The sequence below is a fragment of the Lissotriton helveticus genome, chromosome 8 (assembly GCF_964261635.1).
Source record: "Lissotriton helveticus chromosome 8, aLisHel1.1, whole genome shotgun sequence".
Taxonomy (NCBI): Eukaryota; Metazoa; Chordata; class Amphibia; order Caudata; family Salamandridae; genus Lissotriton; species Lissotriton helveticus.
Window position 1 is genome coordinate 1,148,372,792 of NC_136069.1, and position 21,590 is coordinate 1,148,394,381.

Genomic DNA, 21,590 nt, shown 5'->3' on the forward strand with positions numbered 1-21,590 from the left:
AAAGGGTAGTGAAGTACGAGATGAGAGCAACATCACCCAGGTACGACCTTCTGTGAGCACAGCTGATCCTGTCATCGATGATAGCAATCATGCTCACGACTGCACAGTTGCGGCATTTTCCAACTTGGTCGAACTTTCACCTGAAGCGGTAAACCACTTTTTTGAAAGTCTGTCTGAAATGATGTTTTCCCCCGAACAAAAAGAATAACTTTTAAGCAAACTAGTACACAGCGTTCCCTGAACTCTGAATTCGGCCTTCGGCTTTTGATAAACAAAAGCTACTGAACATATTTGGAACTATATATTTTTTTCTCTCTCCCCTGAAAGCGAAATTATTTTTTTCCCAGATTCCAAAATATTGACCCTTTTTCAGGCACATGTACTCTGCTTGAAGTAGAACTATTCTTAGAGAATAGAGCTTCTATTTTAGGAACTCTAAAGACAATATATATCGTCAGCCTCTAGCACATTTACAGCAACTGTATTTATATGTGATGGAATGGTCTCGACCCTTTCTTCTGTATTAAGAGCCATTTCATGTGTAAATTTCACAAATCATTCATGCCGATATATATATGTATCCTTTTTAATGAATGATTACACTGCTTGAAAAGCGTACAGTACCTATAATCATTTTCATGTATTTCATACACCATTTCAAATGCAAAAATGTATTTTGGTGTGGGTTGGTATACACATGCACCTTTTATTTTAAGAAAAAGGACAAGGTGCACCACTTGAATGTTTTTGGTAGACTCTTATCTCCAATCAGATGAACAGGAATGATCACATCAAATTCTTTTCTTTTTGTTCTTTTTGTTCTTTATTCAAATCAGATGATAAAATGTGCAAACACGATCTACAGCCGACGCGTTTCGTCCTCAAGGGACTTCTTCAGGGCAAGATAATCACTAGCGATGGTATCCCTGGATCTTCTCCCGTTGTTAAAGGGTGTGTAAGTATAACTGTATGATGGTATTATGGGTCACATGGCATCATATCTTTCAGAAACTGTCCGAATGTGGTTTCGTTTCAGCAGATCACTTGTTGTTGGAGTATAGTTAGTTCCGTTAGAGAATTCGACTACGATCGAGTCACACCCATGATATAAGGTGCTTCAATATTATATATGCAAGCCACATCCAAAATTGAGGATAGTAATCCAAGGATAGTAATCCAATAGCAGTGGAACCAGAGTAGAGAAGTAATGGGGGCCTCCGTTTATCGTCTATTAGTATCTTCTTATTGTAGGATTGTAGGGATGTATGGACGTTCTATTTTTAGGGAACTCTTGATAAAGCGTTTTACAGCGTCCCCTGGTTCCTTCGTGGCTTAATCGAGTAGCGTGAAATAACGACGTCCCCCTCCGTTGACGGAGGGGGACGTCGTTATTTCACGCTACTCAATTAAGCCACGAAGGAACCAGGGGACGCTGTAAAACGCTTTATCAAGAGTTCCCTAAAAATAGAACGTCCATACATCCCTACAATCCTACAATAAGAAGATACTAATAGACGATAAACGGAGGCCCCCATTACTTCTCTACTCTGGTTCCACTGCTATTGGATTACTATCCTCAATTTTGGATGTGGCTTGCATATATAATATTGAAGCACCTTATATCATGGGTGTGACTCGATCGTAGTCGAATTCTCTAACGGAACTAACTATACTCCAACAACAAGTGATCTGCTGAAACGAAACCACATTCGGACAGTTTCTGAAAGATATGATGCCATGTGACCCATAATACCATCATACAGTTATACTTACACACCCTTTAACAACGGGAGAAGATCCAGGGATACCATCGCTAGTGATTATCTTGCCCTGAAGAAGTCCCTTGAGGACGAAACGCGTCGGCTGTAGATCGTGTTTGCACATTTTATCATCTGATTTGAATAAAGAACTTTCAAGAACAAAAAGAAAAGAATTTGATGTGATCATTCCTGTTCATCTGATTGGAGATAAGAGTCTACCAAAAACATTCAAGTGGCGCACCTTGTCCTTTTTCTTAAAATTCATTCATAGTTCATTTTTTGAACCTACACTGTAACAGTGGGTGTTTTTTGAAGTGTGCACATAGACTGCCCTATACACTAGAGGGTGGGCCCAAAAGAATTTGGAGAATATTTGACTAGGTGCTGCCACCTTGGGAACTTTCCACTGTTGTCCTTTTCTCTGAACATGCACCTTTTATGTTTACTACTGCTTAGTTTTTAGTAATGATGGACATTATTTCGTGGAGTGGGTGTAGTGTTTTATCTAGGAAACCTGAATCGATATTCCTATTTTATGCCCTTGTCCGGCTATAATCAATAATATCCATACAACGGCATAATAATCATATCCATAATTCAGTCATAGCACATGCTGTCACATTAAGCAAGGCTACTTCTCCGGCCCCCTAGTAAGCACACCGAGTTCTCTAAACAAAACCAAGCCTCCAGCAACCTGGGAAATCCCCCTTGCTTTGTTTTGAATTCGTCCTAGAACTCCTGTAAAGCACTGTAAGAACGGCCAGTTCTTAGTGACATCTTTATTGACGTCTTATGTCCAACCTTACGTCAAACCCAGGCACCTTTCAGGTATAAATATACCAACGTTGCCTTAAGCAAACACACGGTGGTGATTCTGGAGCAGAGCAGCTATCTACTTGCCCGAGAGCCCAGCTAATGCGAGAGCCCACGATCGCTGCCCCTCCTCCTTGACGCACTGAGAGAGACGCTGTCTTTTCTCCTGCCGAGAAATCCAGCTCCGGTGTTCCCAGATACCTTCGCGGGTTACTGGGATATCGAGTCCTGAGAAAGAGATACAAGACCTCCTGCTTTCTATTACCCAGGTACGGAACTGACTAAACCCTTACAGAGAATTCTTGAGTCAGATTCTTGGCAAAACAAACTTAACTTAAACTGCTACTTACTTACTCCCTCCCACGTATTAGGCTTAGGTCAGGTACACCGGGGTAGGCGTATTTAGAAGCACCAGTTGAGTACGATTAGTCAATGTATATATGTATGTATATATTTTATTTATTTTAAAGTATCATATGGCTAAGAAACCATATCAATGCTTTTACAGTATTATTTTATAATCCTCCTTTTACTGTACGCACTTTACTTTACCATGAGCATTACAATCGTGGCAATTCATTTCTCTTGTATGAGGAAGAAGACTGCTCAATAAATAACACCTTTTATTGAAAACGCCCGTCTCTCTTTTCTCTGCATTCTGGTGAAACTAAGTACGCACATTTGACTGAGTGAAATAGCTGTCTATTGTTTTCACACGACTCTAGAGATACACTCTTATTCAGGGAGAGCAAAGTTGTCATTTTTTATGGTTGTCAGAAGCTAATCCCTTCTTGTCTATCCAGGGAGGTTAAACTCCTCCTCGTTTATTTGAGAACGTTTCTAGTGACCTCTGAGCTAGCTGGCAAACCTTAAATCTAATATAGTCAGTAGAGACCTAGATAACCTCAGTCCTACGTCTACACTGCTGAATATATTATTCCAATGCGCAGAGCCTATTGGGAATATAGGAACTACACTACTACTATTTTGGGTGCAGGCGATAGGTTTATCTACAAACGAGATGACAAGCTGGGTGTCGTTTGCGTTTGACATAGAGAGAAGTCATAGATACAGATTAGACCGGCTAATGAATATGGAGACATCAAAAAAAGTTTTTCTAGTCTTGTGGAGGGGCACAGAGAAGGCTCATTTTGATTGCTGAAGGGCAAATGAAACCCCGAGTGCCTAACGCGCAATAAAAATCAAGAGACTATCTCATGCAAGCTGTAAATTTTTACCGTGCTGACAACAGGCCCGGCTTTAGTATTGGTGGCGCCCGAGACAATAGTCTTTTTTGGCACCCCTCCCCCCATAGCCTCCTTCTTCACGGATACCCTCACTACCACCATCCAATGGTGGCCCTCATCTCTCCTTATCTCATCTCTCACATTTATTGATTTTATCGCACTACTCGTACCAATGAAGTGTCAGAGTGCTTTATATCACAAACATATACATAGACAATGAGTCATATTAGTGTGTAAATCAATATAGGAAATATTACTTAAGAAGTAAGGTATATAAGGTGTAGGAGGCACATGTCATCTATACTGGTAAGTATTATAAGACTGCTTGGTCAGGAAAAACGAAAGGGCATATTTACATGTCCTACAAGTTTTCATGCAACATAGTAACCAAAGTTATTGTGTTGTGTTGTTGAAAAGGAGAGAGAACAATAGTGCCAAATCTACTAAGATAATGTGCTCTTGCTCTCTCCTCTAGTACAGGCGTACCCTAGCCTGCCTTGCGCCAATGCACACACGCTTGCACCATGGTGCAAGTGTATGCATGAGATATCAAGCATAGGTTTTATACTAGAAGTGTACCATTCCAAAATTCAATGCTTTTACAAAATGTAAGACTTTACCAACTTTAAGTGTGTGCTGTACAGTGCAGCACACATGCAAAGTTGGAAAGATTTGGAGAAAATACATTTTGTTTCCAACTTTATGCAGGAGGCTTAATTTTTTGGTGCTAATCCCTTTCCACCAAAGGTAGCAGATAGGGATTAGTGTAAAAATCCATGGCTAGGTGCATTTGAACATCCATACCACCAATGGTACGCTGTAGTGTAGTTCCTATTATCCCAATAGGCTCTGCGCATTGGAATAATATCGTCAATAGTATAGATCTAGGGCATAGGTTAACTAGGTCTTCTACTGACGATATTAGACTTAAAGTTTTTGGTTTTGCCAGCTAGCTCAGAGTTCACTAGAAACTTTCTCGAATAGACAAGGAGGAGTTTAACTTCCCTGGATAGACAAGAAGGGATTTAGTTTCTGACAACCATAGAACATGACAACTTTGCTCTCCCCCAATCAAGAGTGTATCTCTAGAGTCGTGTGAAAACAAAAGACAACTTATTTTACTCAGTCAGTACGTGCATTCTTAGTTTCACCAGTTTGTAGAGAAAAGGAAGAGACGGGCGTGTTCAATAAAAGATGTTATTTATTGATCAGTCTCTTTTCTCGTACAAGAGAAATGAATCGATATTATTGCGATACTTATGGTTAAGTAAAGTGCATACAATAAAAGCAGAAGTATAAAATAATACTGCAGAAGCATTGATATGGTTTCTAAGCCATATGATAGTTAAAATTGATGAAATAGATACATACATATATACATTTGACTAACCGTACTCAACTGGTGCTTCTAACCACACCTACCCCAGTGTACCTGACCTAAGCCTAATACGTGGGCGGGAGTAGATAAGTAGCAGTTTAAGTTAAGTTTGTTTTGCCAAGTGACTGACTCAAGAATTCTCTGCAAGGGGTTGTTCAGTTCTGTACCTGAGATCTAGAATGGTTGAGGGCTGGTATCTCTCGTCTCTGGTCTTGATATTCCAGCTGCCTGCGAGGGCTGCTTGGAAGCGCTGGAGCTGGATTTCTCGGCAGGAGAAAAAAACAGCTTCTCGTTCTCAGCGCGTCAGGAAGGCGGGGCAGCGCATGTGGGCTTTGCTCTCTGCTGGGCTCCTCAGCGCGTCTCGCTGCTCCGATCTCGTCACCACCGCGTGTGTTTGCTTAAGGCAATGTCGGTAATATTTATACCTGTAAGGTGTCGAGATTGACGTAAGGATGGACATGGATACGTCAATAAGGATGTCATACGAACGGGCTTGTTCGCACATTCTTTTGCTGAAGTTCTCGGTGAAATCAAAACAATGGCCGCAGGGATTTTCCCAGGTAGTCATAGGTTTGATTTGTTTTGAGAACTCCGTATGCCTTATCAGGGGCTGGAGGAATAGTGCTTGTCTAATTAGATGGCATGCGTTATTACCTAATCAGATAACACGTTTCTGTGCCGTGGTGTGGCTTAATCAGATAACGGTTTTGCACCGTGGGTCGGCTGCTAGTTAAGTATTAACCAGAACAGGGCCGGGAATAGGGGAATCGATACAGAACCTATAGGAATACATCACACCCACTCCACGCTGACTATGTCCATATTTACAAGATGTAGGCATAGCAAATACACTAGTAGAGCATGTGTATACCGTACCACCCCAAAATACATCCATATGCATTTTGAAACATGAAATATACGAAACGATATATATATACATTATATGCACTCAAGCAGTATATTAATGCTAAATATCACGCATATTCATATATCATAACTAATAAAATATGAAAATTACACATGAAATGGCTCTTAAGACAGAAGAAAAAAAATGCGAGACCATTTCATCACAAAATAAAATATTTATGAACAGGCTAGAGGGCAGCTAATGATTCTAAAGTTCCTAAAATAGAAATATAGTTCTCTAAGAATAGTTTCTACTTTAAGCAGAAGATAAGTGTCCCGAAAAATTGCAACATATTTTGGGGCCGCTGAAAAAATTATGTTCCGCTGTCCGTAAACTGGAGAAAAATTGTTCACAATACTTTATTATCAAAGTTGAAGGCCAAATTCAGGGTGTTGGGAACGCCTTGTGCTAGCTTGTACAAAGGTCATTATTTCTGTGCTGGTGAGAACATCATATCATTTAGACTCTCGAAAAAGCTGTCAACAGCTTCCTGTGAAAGTCCCATTAACTCGGAAAAAGATGTTACCATGCATTCGTGAGCATGATTGCCTTCATTTATGTTTGGATCAGCATAGCTGACAGAAGGTCGTACCTGATCGATGCTGCTTTCATCTTGAACCTCACTACCCCTTAATCGTAGTGGTGAAGTCTCCACGAATGCCGTCATCAGGATTGGTAGCCGCTGGGGACAGCACAATGCATGAGCCGTGACCGGACCCAACAAAGTTTCTGCATCCATTGGCGCATCCGATTGTAGCGTCAGACAGGTGTCTAACACGCATTCTTCTCCGCATAGCAAGCACCTTAGTACAGGTAAAACACAGCTTTGCCACATAGGTCTAAACGAAAGAAACCAAGTCATGTTCAGGTCTCTAAGCCGGGACAGTCCAAGGATTCTAGATATCTGGTCCCAGTATCCAATGGCTAGGATTGTTTCTTCCCTTGTCGCAGGTGTCTTGTCTGTGACACGGTTTGCCATAGCGAAATAACAGGATCAAAAATAGGATTCCTGCCACTAGTCCCAAAAGGAGAGGAAGTCCACCAAAGACGGAATGGACAAAGTCTGGAAAAATACCCAGAATGGCTTTAAATGGTGTTAGAGCCCCTGAAAACACTGTCTTAAATACATTTGAGACTCCACTGGTATCAGAAATATTTAAGATTTCGTTCAGGATTTCTGCGAAATGTATGGGGGAATTAGTTGATAACAATGAATGAATCTCTGCCGTTGTCCTTGCAACTTGGAGATCATACGTTTCTTTTGATGACGTGAGCCTGGTTGGCGTCTGAAGGAGCACTGTTTTCATTCTGCTTAAAGTATCAACTCTAATGGAAGAAATTTTCAAATTCGGCCATAACCTTGCCTCCCTGTCTGGCATTGCGTTGGGGAACAATACTCGTTCACAGCACATGACCTTCGCAGTCGTACTTATGAGATAAGCTACTCCGGGCACCAAGCTACAACATCTGCGGTCTACGATTATAATGTAACTCCCGTTCGATAGTCTCCTAAAGAATGGTTCTATTTGTGTCGCAGGTGTGCCTAGCTGGTGACATGAAAGGTTATTTGAGGACCCTTCACAGGCTCCGTGTAAACTAATACCATTACACAGAAGTGTACCGCTTAGTGACATGGCACAATTATTGCCACTAAGAAACACTTTCCGGCCTTTATTACTGACACAAGCATGTGAATAGGGCAAGTTCCATGTTGACTTAATGTACCCTTTACCCAATTTTTCGTACATGCCAGCCTGTATATATTTTTGGCAGTATTGAAACCTGAAAGTAGATATTGGAATATTAATTATTCCATGTATTATCCACTCACTGACAGGTCGTTCTGACATTGTCAATGGTAATCTCTCGAGTTTCTCAATGCTCAGGATTGTATAATCAGCACCCTTCTGTGCCATACTGATTTGTTTATCAGTAAGGTTAAAGATATTGAACAGTGACGTTGTGTTGATTAAACGCCAAGGTACATAGCCTGAACGCAGATTTTGTAACGTCCAGCCAAGTTGTACAATAGAACGCAATTGGGACTGACCGTGTTGTAACAACAGTAAGTCTTGCGATATTATGTCGATTGCTGAAGACACAATGCTGTCCAAAGAGTATATTCTGGAGGACAGAGTCATTAACCCATTGTCCACTACAGAAAGTGATTTTTCCAAATTAATACGGTCAATTTCCCGTATTCTCTCTGATGTTTCAATTTGAGTTATTTTCCAGGCTTCGTTATAAGCTGCATATACAGAGGCTGCTATGAAGCGTTTTTGACGCTGTTTGCGTGGTCCCATAATGAAATCACGCAAGTCAGCACCATCAGTAAGTAAAGTTAGGTGTTGCTTAATTTCTGCCAGTGTGGATGTTTGTAGCCATTGAAGGCAGAGCTTGCCCACACTGTACGTGGTAATTATCCCTGGGTGTTGTCTTTGGGAATATCTAGGGTCTGGCCTGGTCAATTTGAACCCCTGGATTTTGTTCAGGAATCTGTCTTGACAGTTATTAGTATCTGTGGGCCAGATCAACCACTTTTTCCAATCTGGATGTGTTCTGTTTTGGCTTAATATATGGTTTACGTCTATCTCCTCATCTGTCGAGCTATTACTGTTTATCGTTGGCTTTGGAATAGACGGTTTGTTTAAATCTTTGATTTTGGCTAGGCCAAGACAGGTAGTTTGTTGAATAGTGTCATTCAAAAATATCATTTGTTCTGGGATCATGCAGGCTCTAAACAATGATTCTATACCTTGTACTTGCCATTCCTTTGTACCCCAAACACTTTTTACTTCAACATTTTTGTCCCAGTATTCAAAACCAAACGTACTCATTTGTTCAAAAAACGAGTCTGAATATATCAATTTAGTGTTTGTAAGCATGGTTTTTGTACCTGTCTTGTTTGATAATTTGAAATAAAACGTTTCTGCATTACTTGTGTTGAACCCTGAAAAATATGAATATTTGTCATAAAAGGTTTTTGAGCTACCTTTTGGAGGGGTTGCACAGTGTTCCCATTGATTATAATTTAAAACATTTCTAGGTTGCGCAGATTTATGCAGATAATGATTACTATAGTGATTATAGCAGAACATTTTATCATAATTAGACGAACCCTGCAAATAATCATGTTTTGTAAATTTAGCAGACATCACTAGGTCAGACATCATATTATTAATGCTTTCCACGTCCCAATCATCAGCAACTGAGCTTGGTTTTACAAAGTCACTCAATGAGATCTTGATTTAGTGTGGATATTTCAGGATTTCAACCGGACCATAGATTTCATAATCAGTATTGTCCCATGCTACCCCACCGGGTATAGGATTGGCTGTGAAGTTGACTGAAGAAAGTTCCCTTTTCTCGATGTGTGAAGATGTGTGTGGTTTGAGGACCAAGTTGATTTTCTGGCTTGCTGTGTCCATTTTAGCATATTTTCCCTCAATGAAGTGTCCCAAACATAGTACCATGATGAGCCAAAGTATGAGGATAAGTGCACCTAAGGCCACCCAGAATTCAATCCCTGGAGAAATCAGATAGGTTTCTTTCAGTTGTTGAAAAAGTTCCTTAGCTTTGTCTTTAAAGGTTTTTGTTGATGTTTGTTCCTTTGATTCACTCAGGTTTTCAGATGAATCGCTGAAGTTGATGAAGTAACCGGAAGCCGTTCTGTCTATTGTTCCAATAGTTTCAGGATTGATATTTGCTTTATCCGTGTGTTTTGTTGCAGCAGCATAGTCATTTATTACTTCATTGTAGATTGGTGTGTCTCTGCTAAATGTTTTTATTTGGGTTTGTAGAGGTTTAAGTTCCATAGCATTGTTGCATATACCTTGTTGTTGTTCTTTTGGCATTTCAAACGTGAGTAGCCTCTTAGATTGAACCTCTGTGTTTGTAGCAAACCTTGGTGTTCTACTACTTATCGGGAGTCCACTTGGCCTACTGTTTGTTATCGGCCACATGATTGTGGTTTAACCAGGTCGATGGATACAACTCGGTTCTCCTTTTTACCAGCAAGGGGCGGTAGTACTACTGATCTTGTCCCGTTGATAGACAAGACAGGAACTGCTTTTCTGTAAGAAGGCCCAAATTCCTTCTTTACCGCGATCTTTTCTCTGACTAGATCCCCGACTTTTGGAATCCAGACAGGTCTTGCTGGGACAGGTGGTTTTTCTTCAGTGGTCGTTGGCTGTTGTTTCAACTTTATGTTGCTCAGGTCTTTCCTTGTTTCGTTTAAGTCCTGTAAAATAGCCAAACGATCTTTGATATCAAAGCTTTTTTCTTTAACCACTGAAGTCTGACTGTCAAGATCTAAGACCATCATTCTAGTTCCAAACAATAGTTCGTACGGACTGAATCCCCTCAGAGAATTTCTTGGCAGGTTATTTAGACTACGTTGGACACTTATTAGATGTTTGACCCACCCAGCTCCCGAACCTAATACCTTCGCTGTTATAGATTGCTTTATGTCACGGTTTTTTCTTTCTACGATTCCGTTTCCCTCGGGATGAAATGGACAAGAATACCGCAATGCAATGCCCATGCTGGTCATGGCCTCCTTATAAGCTCGAGAGCTAAAAGCAGGACCCTGGTCAGAATGCAACATGCCAATTGCGTATGTGCCGATAAAGACTCGCAAATCTCTTATAACAGTTCTGGCGTCAGCCGATCGCTGGGTCACATCCAAATGAATCTCGTGCAGGAATCCACTGCGACCATGATATATTTATAGTTGCCATCCCTTTGTAAGGGACCACAGTGGTCCAGGTAAACACAAGCTAATGGTTTATCCGAGATTAAAAGGGGCGTCTGAGCTGGTCGTCTCACTGTTAATACTTTCATTTTTTGACAAATTTCACATTCTAGAACATAGTTCCGTGTTTGTCTTCTCATTTGCGGCCACCAGTATCTCTGTTTTAATAATGATACTGTGGCTGAGACGCCAGCATGTACAGAAGCAAGTCCTTCGTGTGCCGCTATGATAAGTCCTAATCTATGTTCCATGTTTGGAATTGCCCTATCCCCCACTCCAGGGATTCGAGCAAACGGAACATTGTTTGTATCAGTCATATATGAGTATTTCACTGGAAAGCCTTTTGGGAGTGTTTCTATCGAATCCTTTCCTGCCGCGCTGACAGCTTGTAATATATCGCTGTCTATTTTTGTTTTTGACCGTGTGATGGCGGCTACGGAAGCCGTTTGCACAGCTGCCTTCGCTGCCTCATCAGCCAATGAATTCCCTGCAACGTGAACGCCATCACGTTGATGACTCAGTGTATGTATCACGTGAGTCTTTGGTAGTTCTTTTTGCAAAAGAACTACTTGTTCCCAAAGCATTTTATGCTTGATTGTGCCTCCTTTTGCATCCTTAAAACCATTCTGAAGCCAGATCTGTAAGTATTCATTGTAAGACTGAACGCAATAATACGAATCGCACACTATGAGTGTGGGGAATTCTCGATCGGTATTTTCAAGCGCCATCTTGAATGCTAGTAGTTCTGCTCTTTGAGCTGTACAATCTCCTAGAGATTGTGTTTTAGTGACCGTTGGTTTAAATTTCCCTTCGTGCCAGCGACCTTTAACGATCGCGCACGCACCACTGTAAGCTTGTTTACCCCCTACTGCGGGTTGTGCTGACCCGTCTGTATATATTATACAGCCGTAGTGTTCTAGAGGCAGAATTCCGATTGGCGGAGGACATTCAAATTCGTATTGGAGAAATTCTTGTGTTTTTAAGTTGGGATCAAATTCGTATACAACGTCTGTTGCAGCAAGAGAATTAGCCCACTGTATCCACCTTGGATGGAGTGCTTTAGCATTTGGAATGCTTGCTTTTGTTACCGCCTCCAGGACTGGTATTGGTGTCACGATGATTATTCGTTTACCTTGTGCTAGGGCCCTTTCCTTTGCTACAGCAGTCTGTACCGCTGTCAGAATTTTTTCCGTTGGACTAAATTTCATTTCAGCCTTTGTGTACAAGTGTGATTTGTATGCAATTGGTACCTTTTCTCCCTCATTAGAGGTCAGGTATGTGAATCCGCATCTTCCTGGGATGACTCGAATCACAAGATTGCGTGAGTTATCACGTGTTTCTAATTTTGTTTTAATTAGCATGTCTGTTTGTAAAGATCTCAAAATTTCTGTGTGTTTTTGAGTCCAATTGATTCTTTTAAAATCTGGTTTTATTAGATCATAAAGGGGTTTGATCCTTTCTGCGTAATTTGCAATGTATGTTCTTCCGAAATTTAGGAAGCCTAGAATTGATTGTAAGTTTTTTAGTGTTCTAGGAGCTTGGAGTACTGCACATTTCTCTAGGAAATTGTCAGCCAGGCTTTTGCCTTCACTTGATAATTCATATCCTAAAAACAGGACTGTTAGATGGGCAATTCTTGATTTTTTAAAGTTGAATTTGTAACCCTCTGCTGCGAACCCAAGTATTATGGTGTTCACTCTCTTCAAGTGAGTATCCAAGTCATCATCTGTTAGGTAAATGTCGTCGACATATGATAATGCCTCGTCATCGTATGTTTGTAGTAATTCTGTTACTCTCTTTGAGAATAATCCTGGGCTATTCTTGTGCCCCTGGGGTAAACGGCAGAAACTTTTTTGTGAGCCATTTACCGAGAACGCAGTCAAATATCTGCTTTCTGGTGCTATATTTTGACAAAAGAATCCATTAGAGATGTCTAATGTTGTTTTGTATTTTTTGCGTACTATGTTATTCATTAGTGCAGCACTATGTGAGTTTTGCACTGCAAAAGTTTTGCAACATGAGTTAAGGTGTCTGTAATCCAAAACTAGACGATATGAGTTGTCTGGTTTGGAGACAGGAAACAAAGGATTGTTCATTTGTGAGGTGCAAGTTTCAATCACCCCCTGGTATTCAAGTTGATCTAGGATCTCTTTTACCTGTTTTTTAGCTTCTTGCTTAATTGGGTACTGCCTCTGTGCAGTAGGATGTGATTTTAACTGGATTTTGTGAGGAGGAGAGTCCTCATCCCATCCTACATGATTTTTATATAAAGCAGGAGCTTGAGCTACTGCCCACTTTCTAGCAAGTGTATATTTTTTATGAATTGGAATGTGATTTGAGAAAGCAGGCATAATTATTTCTTCGCCATGAGGGCACTCTCTGACGAACTCGGGTGGCGAGTCTTTTTCAGCTAGAAGGATGTCATAGCCCTGGGAGAGATTATCCCAAAATAGTCCCCTTATTTTTCTAGTCTTATCCCCCTCTATACGCAATGTAATTTCATATATTTTGTGAGGTTTGCTAACTCTGGTGTCGGCAGTTTCCACTTGAATATATTCATTCGTGTCCACTGTCTCCAGATGATTCATAAGGGCTTTGCGAGCTATGCTCACTTCTGCTGCGCTGTCTAGCATTGTCTGAGCCCATTCTCCGTTTTTCAGCTGTGTCCTCAGTATTCTCGGCATATTTGATTACTTTAATACTGGCTACCTTCTTTTTTGGAAATTGTAACTTTTTATTCGGATGAGCAGGTTCCTTGTTTTTGGACTTGACGTGCTCTTCCCTGTGTTCTGGTCGTCCTCTTCTTTCCGATTTCTGCGAGGAAGTCTGAAAAGATTGAGAGGGACGTGTATCATTATCTTGATATCTATCAGGTTTCTTTATATTATCCCTATTTCTAAGGTTGTATTTTTTCCCAGAGGGCTCAGTTTGGGGAGACCTGCGTCCTTGGTTCGGAGATCTTTCTCTCCACCGAGGAGACCTTCCTCTGGACTGGAATCTTTTTTCTTTAGGATTGGATTGTTTGTTTCCATCCCAGCTCTTTTTTTGAGTGTTTAAATTATTTTTAATAAATATCTTTTCAGGACTTTCAATCAGTTGAGGTTTTACCGGTATTCCACCCAGACTATCTCTTCCTAGTTCTTCATAGGATTTCTCTATGATTCTGGCAATTTCAGTTGGTTGGTCTGCTATATCTGTCTCTTTTAACCTTTGGCGGATCGCCACGTTTGCTGCTTCTCCCTTTATGTTGGCTAATAATATAGCCGAGACCTGCTTAAAGTCCTTCAGTAATTTCATACCGAGAGTTAAAGTGGGTTCTGGACCATATTCATCTTGAATTTGTTTTAGCACATCTGGTATTACTGACATGGATGGTACACCATGTGTTTTTGTGTATATGGAAGCAAAGACTGTACCCCAGGTGTCACAGTCCTCCACGTGTGGTGCGATTCCCATTGGAAGACAGATAGTCAGAATCCTGTGTTTTTCTACCGGGGTGGTGTCTGGAAACACCGCCTCTATTTGAGTGATTTTTTGTGCTAGCCAGAAGGGTATTTGTTCCCGTTTTGCGGGTACTTTACCCAGACAGGACTGTATGTTCTGTGGTGTAATTTTATTTGTGTTACCCTGATGAGGGGTCAGCTGTGGAATTTTATTTGCTGGTTGGATTGTTGAAGTCCGCATTACATATTGGACTAATTGTCTATGTATTTTGATTAGTTGTTTTAGCTGTGCTAAAAGATCTGGTGCAGACATTTCTTCAATGTCTGGATGTGGTGTATATCCGGCTAGGACCGGCCACGTTGCTCCTGGTCTACCTAGTGGACCGAGCCTGGTGATGTGATTATTATGTTTTAGGGCGCCATTAAACAAGAGCAGGTGCTCTTGGAATTTGAGTGGTACTTCCACCTCCTCGAAAGGAATGTAGGTATCCGGTGGTTCCTCTATTTTATAATAGTGGAACTCTTTTGTTACAGCGTTTGCTGCTGGAAAGTTTATCCATGAATAGAATACCTCTGTCTGCCGATATTCGTGTGCCTCAATTACGAATATGACTGTACCACTTCTCGATGTCAGTCCATTTTCTATAAGTTTTAAAGTTATTGATTTTCTTATGTTGACCGGGATGAGTTTTGCATCCGGGTCATTTTCCAGCAGAGTATTGTCTGCTACTAGGAGTTCAGCTGCTATTCTAGCTGTCTCCCTTTCTTCATCACTGTCTATCATTTTACCGACAGGAAGGTTATTCTGTTTGTTTGCAGATCAGGTTTCTATGGAAACAAAGATTAGATGCACAATATTTTGGAACAGTGTATCCTTCAACGTTGAATAAACCAAGAACCTTCAATAGGAGTGTCCTCCTGCGAGGTTTGGCGGATATGACCTTTTACCCACTCCAGACGTCTTTGGAGTATTATGGGAAAAAAAGGGGTTCTGTGTGAAAAAGCACGACTGAGTTACTCTAATGTCTTGCGTTAGTTTTATCGCCTATCCAAACGTTGGGCGCCATGTAGTGTAGTTCCTATTATCCCAATAGGCTCTGCGCATTGGAATAATATCTTCAATAGTATAGATCTAGGGCATAGGTTAACTAGGTCTTCTACTGACGATATTAGACTTAAAGTTTTTGGTTTTGCCAGCTAGCTCAGAGTTCACTAGAAACTTTCTCGAATAGACAAGGAGGAGTTTAACTTCCCTGGATAGACAAGAAGGGATTTAGTTTCTGACAACCATAGAACATGACAACTTTTCTCTCCCCCAATCAAGAGTGTATCTCTAGAGTCGTGTGAAAACAAAAGACAACTTATTTTACTCAGTCAGTACGTGCATTCTTAGTTTCACCAGTTTGTAGAGAAAAGGAAGAGACGGGCGTGTTCAATAAAAGATGTTATTTATTGATCAGTCTCTTTTCTCGTACAAGAGAAATGAATCGATATTTTTGCGATACTTATGGTTAAGTAAAGTGCATACAATAAAAGCAGAAGTATAAAATAATACTGCAGAAGCATTGATATGGTTTCTAAGCCATATGATAGTTAAAATTGATGAAATAGATACATACATATATACATTTGACTAACCGTACTCAACTGGTGCTTCTAACCACGCCTACCCCAGTGTACCTGACCTAAGCCTAATACGTGGGCGGGAGTAGATAAGTAGCAGTTTAAGTTAAGTTTGTTTTGCCAAGTGACTGACTCAAGAATTCTCTGCAAGGGGTTGTTCAGTTCTGTACCTGAGATCTAGAATGGTTGAGGGCTGGTATCTCTCGTCTCTGGTCTTGATATTCCAGCTGCCTGCGAGGGCTGCTTGGAAGTGCCGGAGCTGGATTTCTCGGCAGGAGAAAAAAACAGCTTCTCGTTCTCAGCGCGTCAGGAAGGCGGGGCAGCGCGTGTGGGCTTCGCTCTCTGCTGGGCTCCTCAGCGCGTCTCGCTGCTCCGATCTCGTCACCACCGCGTGTGTTTGCTTAAGGCAATGTCGGTAATATTTATACCTGTAAGGTGTCGAGATTGACGTAAGGATGGACATGGATACGTCAATAAGGATGTCATACGAACGGGCTTGTTCGCACATTCTTTTGCTGAAGTTCTCGGTGAAATCAAAACAATGGCCGCAGGGATTTTCCCAGGTTGTCATAGGTTTGATTTGTTTTGAGAACTCCGTATGCCTTATCAGGGGCTGGAGGAATAGTGCTTGTCTAATTAGATGGCATGCGTTATTACCTAATCAGATAACACGTTTCTGTGCCGTGGTGTGGCTTAATCAGATAACGGTTTTGCACCGTGGGTCGGCTGCTAGTTAAGTATTAACCAGAACAGGGCCGGGAATAGGGGAATCGATACAGAACCTATAGGAATACATCACAACGCCTCCTTGATGCAAAGGACAAATAGTGCTACTTTGTGTTATTTTAAGCTAAAGTCCAACATACTTCAGGGTTTGTGCTGGAAAGTAATCCCAAAAGCAAAATTTGCATCAGGCTTGCTTCACTCTTGTGATACAAACCAGGCACAAAGAGTTAACAAATCCATCCCATAGACCAAGAATTTGAAATACCACACAATGATTGGGGTGTCATACTAATACAATTGTATTACTATCCAAAGGAACGCTTTTAACAACCTTACAATAATGAAAGATTGAGGAAAAAACAATAAGGTTCGAAGTCTATGCCATGCCATTTTCCTGTAGCTTTGTGATGCCAGTTAATAGCTTAATATACTATATTATAATAATTTTATCCTATGAACTCCATGTAACAAAAGGATCCTTGTAACAAAAGCAGTAACCCACTAAGCTATTTACATAAAATACAAAAATGTGATCTGCATGTTACACTTTGTGCTTTGCATTAGGCACATTAACCTTCTACCACTACATTTAGGATGAGACAAACCTCTGACTAGACAAATTCCTGTTCTCTCCATTAAGTGCACTGACAACGAGAGTTATCATGTGTATTTAATATCATGCAACGAGATGACTGAAGGGATGAAACTGCTGACACATCCACGACATTGAGGAGTCTGCCAGAGTCTCTATAGGTGGGCCTAGGCCTACGTCTAGCCTGGCACAGGAAGGAGCGGCAACAAAAGTGATTTTGCAGGCACTGTTGACAATGGTTGTATTAGTATCACTTCAGGAAGGCCAGACCTAGTACTGGTAGCTTTAGGCAGCCAGAGCCCACAGAGGCTGGTGCTTATCTGTTGCACACAGTTTGCTTTTTTCAGCTGCCTTTAGTGACAAAGACCAGGAAGGAAGAATGATAGATGTTGTTATTGTTACCAGTCTCAACTGTATCCTGCATCTCCAGATTGAGCACCAACAAAAGTACAAAACCGAGTGAAAGGAGCAGCCTGGCACAGCTTCCTTGGAGTCACCCGTAACATCATGGATCCATGTTCCAGGGAAGACAGGAAGATTCCGAATATGGATATGAAAGGGATGATGGAGATCTCCTACCTCACAAAGCAAAAAGTTGATATCCACCCAAACTCTTCAGGTTGTAATTAAAGAGCCAGAACTGTAGTGCTACATTCTTCTGCATGAGAATTTGGGGTTGAAACTGACGTAGCTATCCACACAGATTGTTGTGGGAGGCTGGCTGAAGGGGTGGACTCCGCAGTTACAGATGCCTCCCCATGGATGTACTTCTATCTGTGTATTCTTTGGACTGAAGACTATGGTATCTACTGGCATTGTGGAAGAACCTAGACTCTTCTGTGTTTTCTTGCTCTGAAGGCCGTTGCTCCTTGACTTGTGGCCATTCATTTCTTACTACGTTCTTCCCCGAATGGAAATGGCACTCAGAGGGAGTAGTTGCATGGAAGGAATAAGCCTTCTTGTTTTTAACTGCTGGTTGCACTCCTAGGTACATACCCCATAAATCAGCAACACTATGAGTCACAATGCAGGTATCCATAAGAGGAACCATGCTCTTCTTCATCACATAACCTCCCCACACTACAAAGTCACAAGAGTGAAGGCCTGGCTGCCTGACATGCATCCACAAAGGAACACATCCAGAACAACGCAGCCAGAGCCATGCGTCCCGGAACACCACAAGCGTAACCACGCTTACCCAAACAACGAATCTCCCTTACACACACATATGCGTGGGTAAGGCGGATGTGCTCTAGTGTTCAGGAAGGGAAGGGACTTAGGAACAAGCGTCGGAACAGGAAGCTCCGGACGCGGACAGGTAAATTGGGATTAGGGTTGTTTTAAAGGCTGAGTTTGGGGGGAGTTTTTAAGGAAGGGGCTGTTTTAGGGCTGAAGGCGGGGGAGATCAGGGTAGTTTTTTTTAATTAGGGGCAGGGTTTTAGGCCTCAGGGCAGTGGAAGTGAAAGGGGTAGTTTTCAGGGCAGGTTTTGGGCCTCAAGGCAGGAGGACAGGCAGGTAGGGGGTTCATAATTTAGGGCTTAGGGCATGGGGAGGTCGGAATGGTGGTGAAGTTAACAACGCATACGCCTCACCATTCATGCCTTTACAATGAAATTGCGTGGTAAAGGCATGCGTGGTTAAGACGCATTCAAGGTCCAGGCTTCATCATAGAGGCGCGCGTGGTTTAGCCATGCGTGCCTCTATCATACAACTGTTTTCTGCTCATAGGTCGTGTGCGTTCACTCAAGTAGTCACGGAAAACTCTGTATTCTACAGTTTTGAGAAGCATTTCGCCGTCATGCCTATAACTGACAGGGCACCCAATTCCTAGAAACAGAAGACACCATGACATATGAGTATGTATGATAACAAGCACTCCCAACCTTCCTGAACACATTATCCAACCGCAGCAAACAGGCACCTGATTGGGGAAACCACATAAATATCCATGCAGGTGTGTTATGCATTAAACACAGGTACTTCCTTAAGCCTGATTGACTATACAATGTAAATTTTCCTATAAACCTATAAAACAAGGAAATGTGAATGCCCATTATTCACTCACCAAAGCTGTCCGCATGGAAGAGTGTCATGGCTTTGCTGACCGAGGTGAGCAGAAAGTTCCATCTCAGCTGGAAACTGGCAGCCAATTTCTTGAAATCATCTTTATTTTTGCTTGGCTGTTCGAAAACAGTATTTTGAAAATAACACAATGCGAGCTGTAATTAAACGTTCCAATCTAAACAGTGGTAACTAAGATAAATTGACTGAATAGCTTTAAAGAACAGAAGTGCATTTATTCTAACTACAGTTTTAAAGTGCTGCTAACATAAATAACACGATTTTCTCTATATAAAAACTTCGGGGTTGTATTCTTAGTTTCTCAGGTTTTTATTCACAATCTTTCCCATATATTTGCAGAACACCATACTTCTGAAAAACAAGGTAAAGTAGTTTCTTTTACTTATTTAAAAAAAAAAATCTAGCTTCTGTTCTTTGACGGTGCTCCATAAATACATTGTAGGCGGCTAACTTATAGTGGGCCACGAGAGACAGAAAGACTCCCTGCTGTACCATTTGTTGTACCCATCTGCCCCTTTACTCCACCCTGACCTAAACACTTTGGGCCTCATTTACAAGGAATTAACGCAGCACGGTACCGCAACCCATTTGGCTGTGCCGCACTGCGTTATTTCCGAAGCACAGGGATGTGTCATATCTACAACGATATCACGGATCCATTTGCCCTCACCTGCGCTGGCGCACAATTTGCTGCCTTGCACCGATGCAGGCACCCTTGCACCATAGTGCAAGGGTGTCTGGATTGAGGGGAATGATTGTTTATGTGCAGAAAGGTGTCCCTTCCTGCACATAAAAAATCAGAAATGGCATTTTTAAACTTCGATGTGTGCGGCCTAATGCAGCACACATAGAAGTTAAAAAACGGCATTTTCTCCAATGATTGTTTATGTGCAGGAAGAAGGGACACCTTCCTGCACATAAACAATCACAAGAGGTGATTTCCTCTAACTATGTGTGCTGCAGAATGCAGCACGCATAGAAAGAAGAAAAAAACGAGGAGAAATTAAAACATTTCTCCTGATTGCACCTCCCTACGCCGTAGCATTCTGATGCATTTCCAGGTTTACGATTTCTTGTAAATCTGGGAATGCGGCAGAAGCCATGGGTGTTGCGTGGGAACACCCACAGAAACATTCATGGCATGCCCCTTTCACACAAAGTGTTGCATGCACAGGGGCCATATTTATAAGGACACGAAAAGCCATGCAGGGTGGCTTTACGTGTCCCTGTAAATATAGGGAGACAGGCTGTGCCACCGGTGTGTCATAAAAAATGATGCACCGGCGGCGCAAGGGGCTTGTAAATAAGCCCCTTTAGGCTCATTAACAAGCCCATTGCGCCTCCAGTGTGTACCTTTTTTTGACGCACAGACAGCGCAGTGGGCATGCCCATAGTTACAAGGCCAGGTAAAGTCACCCTGCATGACTTTTCATGGCCATGTAAATATGGGCCCCTTTCGGGCATTACTCTGCGTGAAAGGGACGTTCCAATGGTGTTGCTGTGGGTGTTCCCATGCAACATCTATGGAACCTCACACATTCCCAGATTTACAACGTTTTGTAAAGCTGGGAATGCATCAGAATCCTAAGCTTCCCCAGGGGAGGCGTAGTAGTGGTGCAACAAGGAGAAATACTTTAATTTCTCCTAGTTTTTCCTCTTCATTTGCGTGATGGATTCTGCAGCATGCATAGAAAGAGGAAAATGCCATCAATGATTGTTTCTGTGCAGGTGTCCCTTCCTGCACAAAAACAATCATCCCCACAACGCGGACACTCTTACAACATGACCCAAGGTTGCCTGCGCTGGCGCATGGCAGCCAACTGTACGCCAGCGCAGGGGAAAGCACACGGATGTGTTGTATTGTTGTTAATACGATGCATCCCTGTGCTTTTAAAATTATGCAGCTCGTGAGGCAATATGACTTGCGGCTCCGCCCTGCGTCCTTTTGTAGTAAATGAGGCAAATAAGTGATCTGGCTAGTTAGTTAAAGAGACAAGTCATCATGGAAAATATTGTGCAGATAATGTACAGGAAATATGCCAAATTTTCAAGAGAGAAGAACTAGGGAATCACATGATGTTTCCATTTTAGTTTTTTACATGAAAACCTGCTCTGTGCTACTCTGTGAAAGAATCTGGCCACTGGATAGGTACCCTAAATCACATCAAAATGTGAACAATTAAGCTACGTTAGCGGCACCAACATGGTTGGTTACAGAAAGCAAAATACCCTTTGGTGCATCCGGCCACTGACACCTGGATGGTTG

General features: G+C 41.8%; 1 protein-coding gene across 3 annotated transcripts in view; it reads right to left on the minus strand.

The window, feature by feature from the left end:
• The window catches only part of RFX8 (regulatory factor X8), an 861,519-nt gene that overhangs the window by 311,206 nt on the left and 528,723 nt on the right, over nt 1-21,590 (minus strand). For all 3 annotated transcript variants that reach the window (XM_078658033.1, XM_078658035.1, XM_078658034.1), the window contains exon 13: nt 19,308-19,422. In XM_078658033.1, coding sequence (XP_078514159.1) covers nt 19,308-19,422 — 115 coding nt within the window. The remainder of the gene's footprint in view (nt 1-19,307; nt 19,423-21,590) is intronic.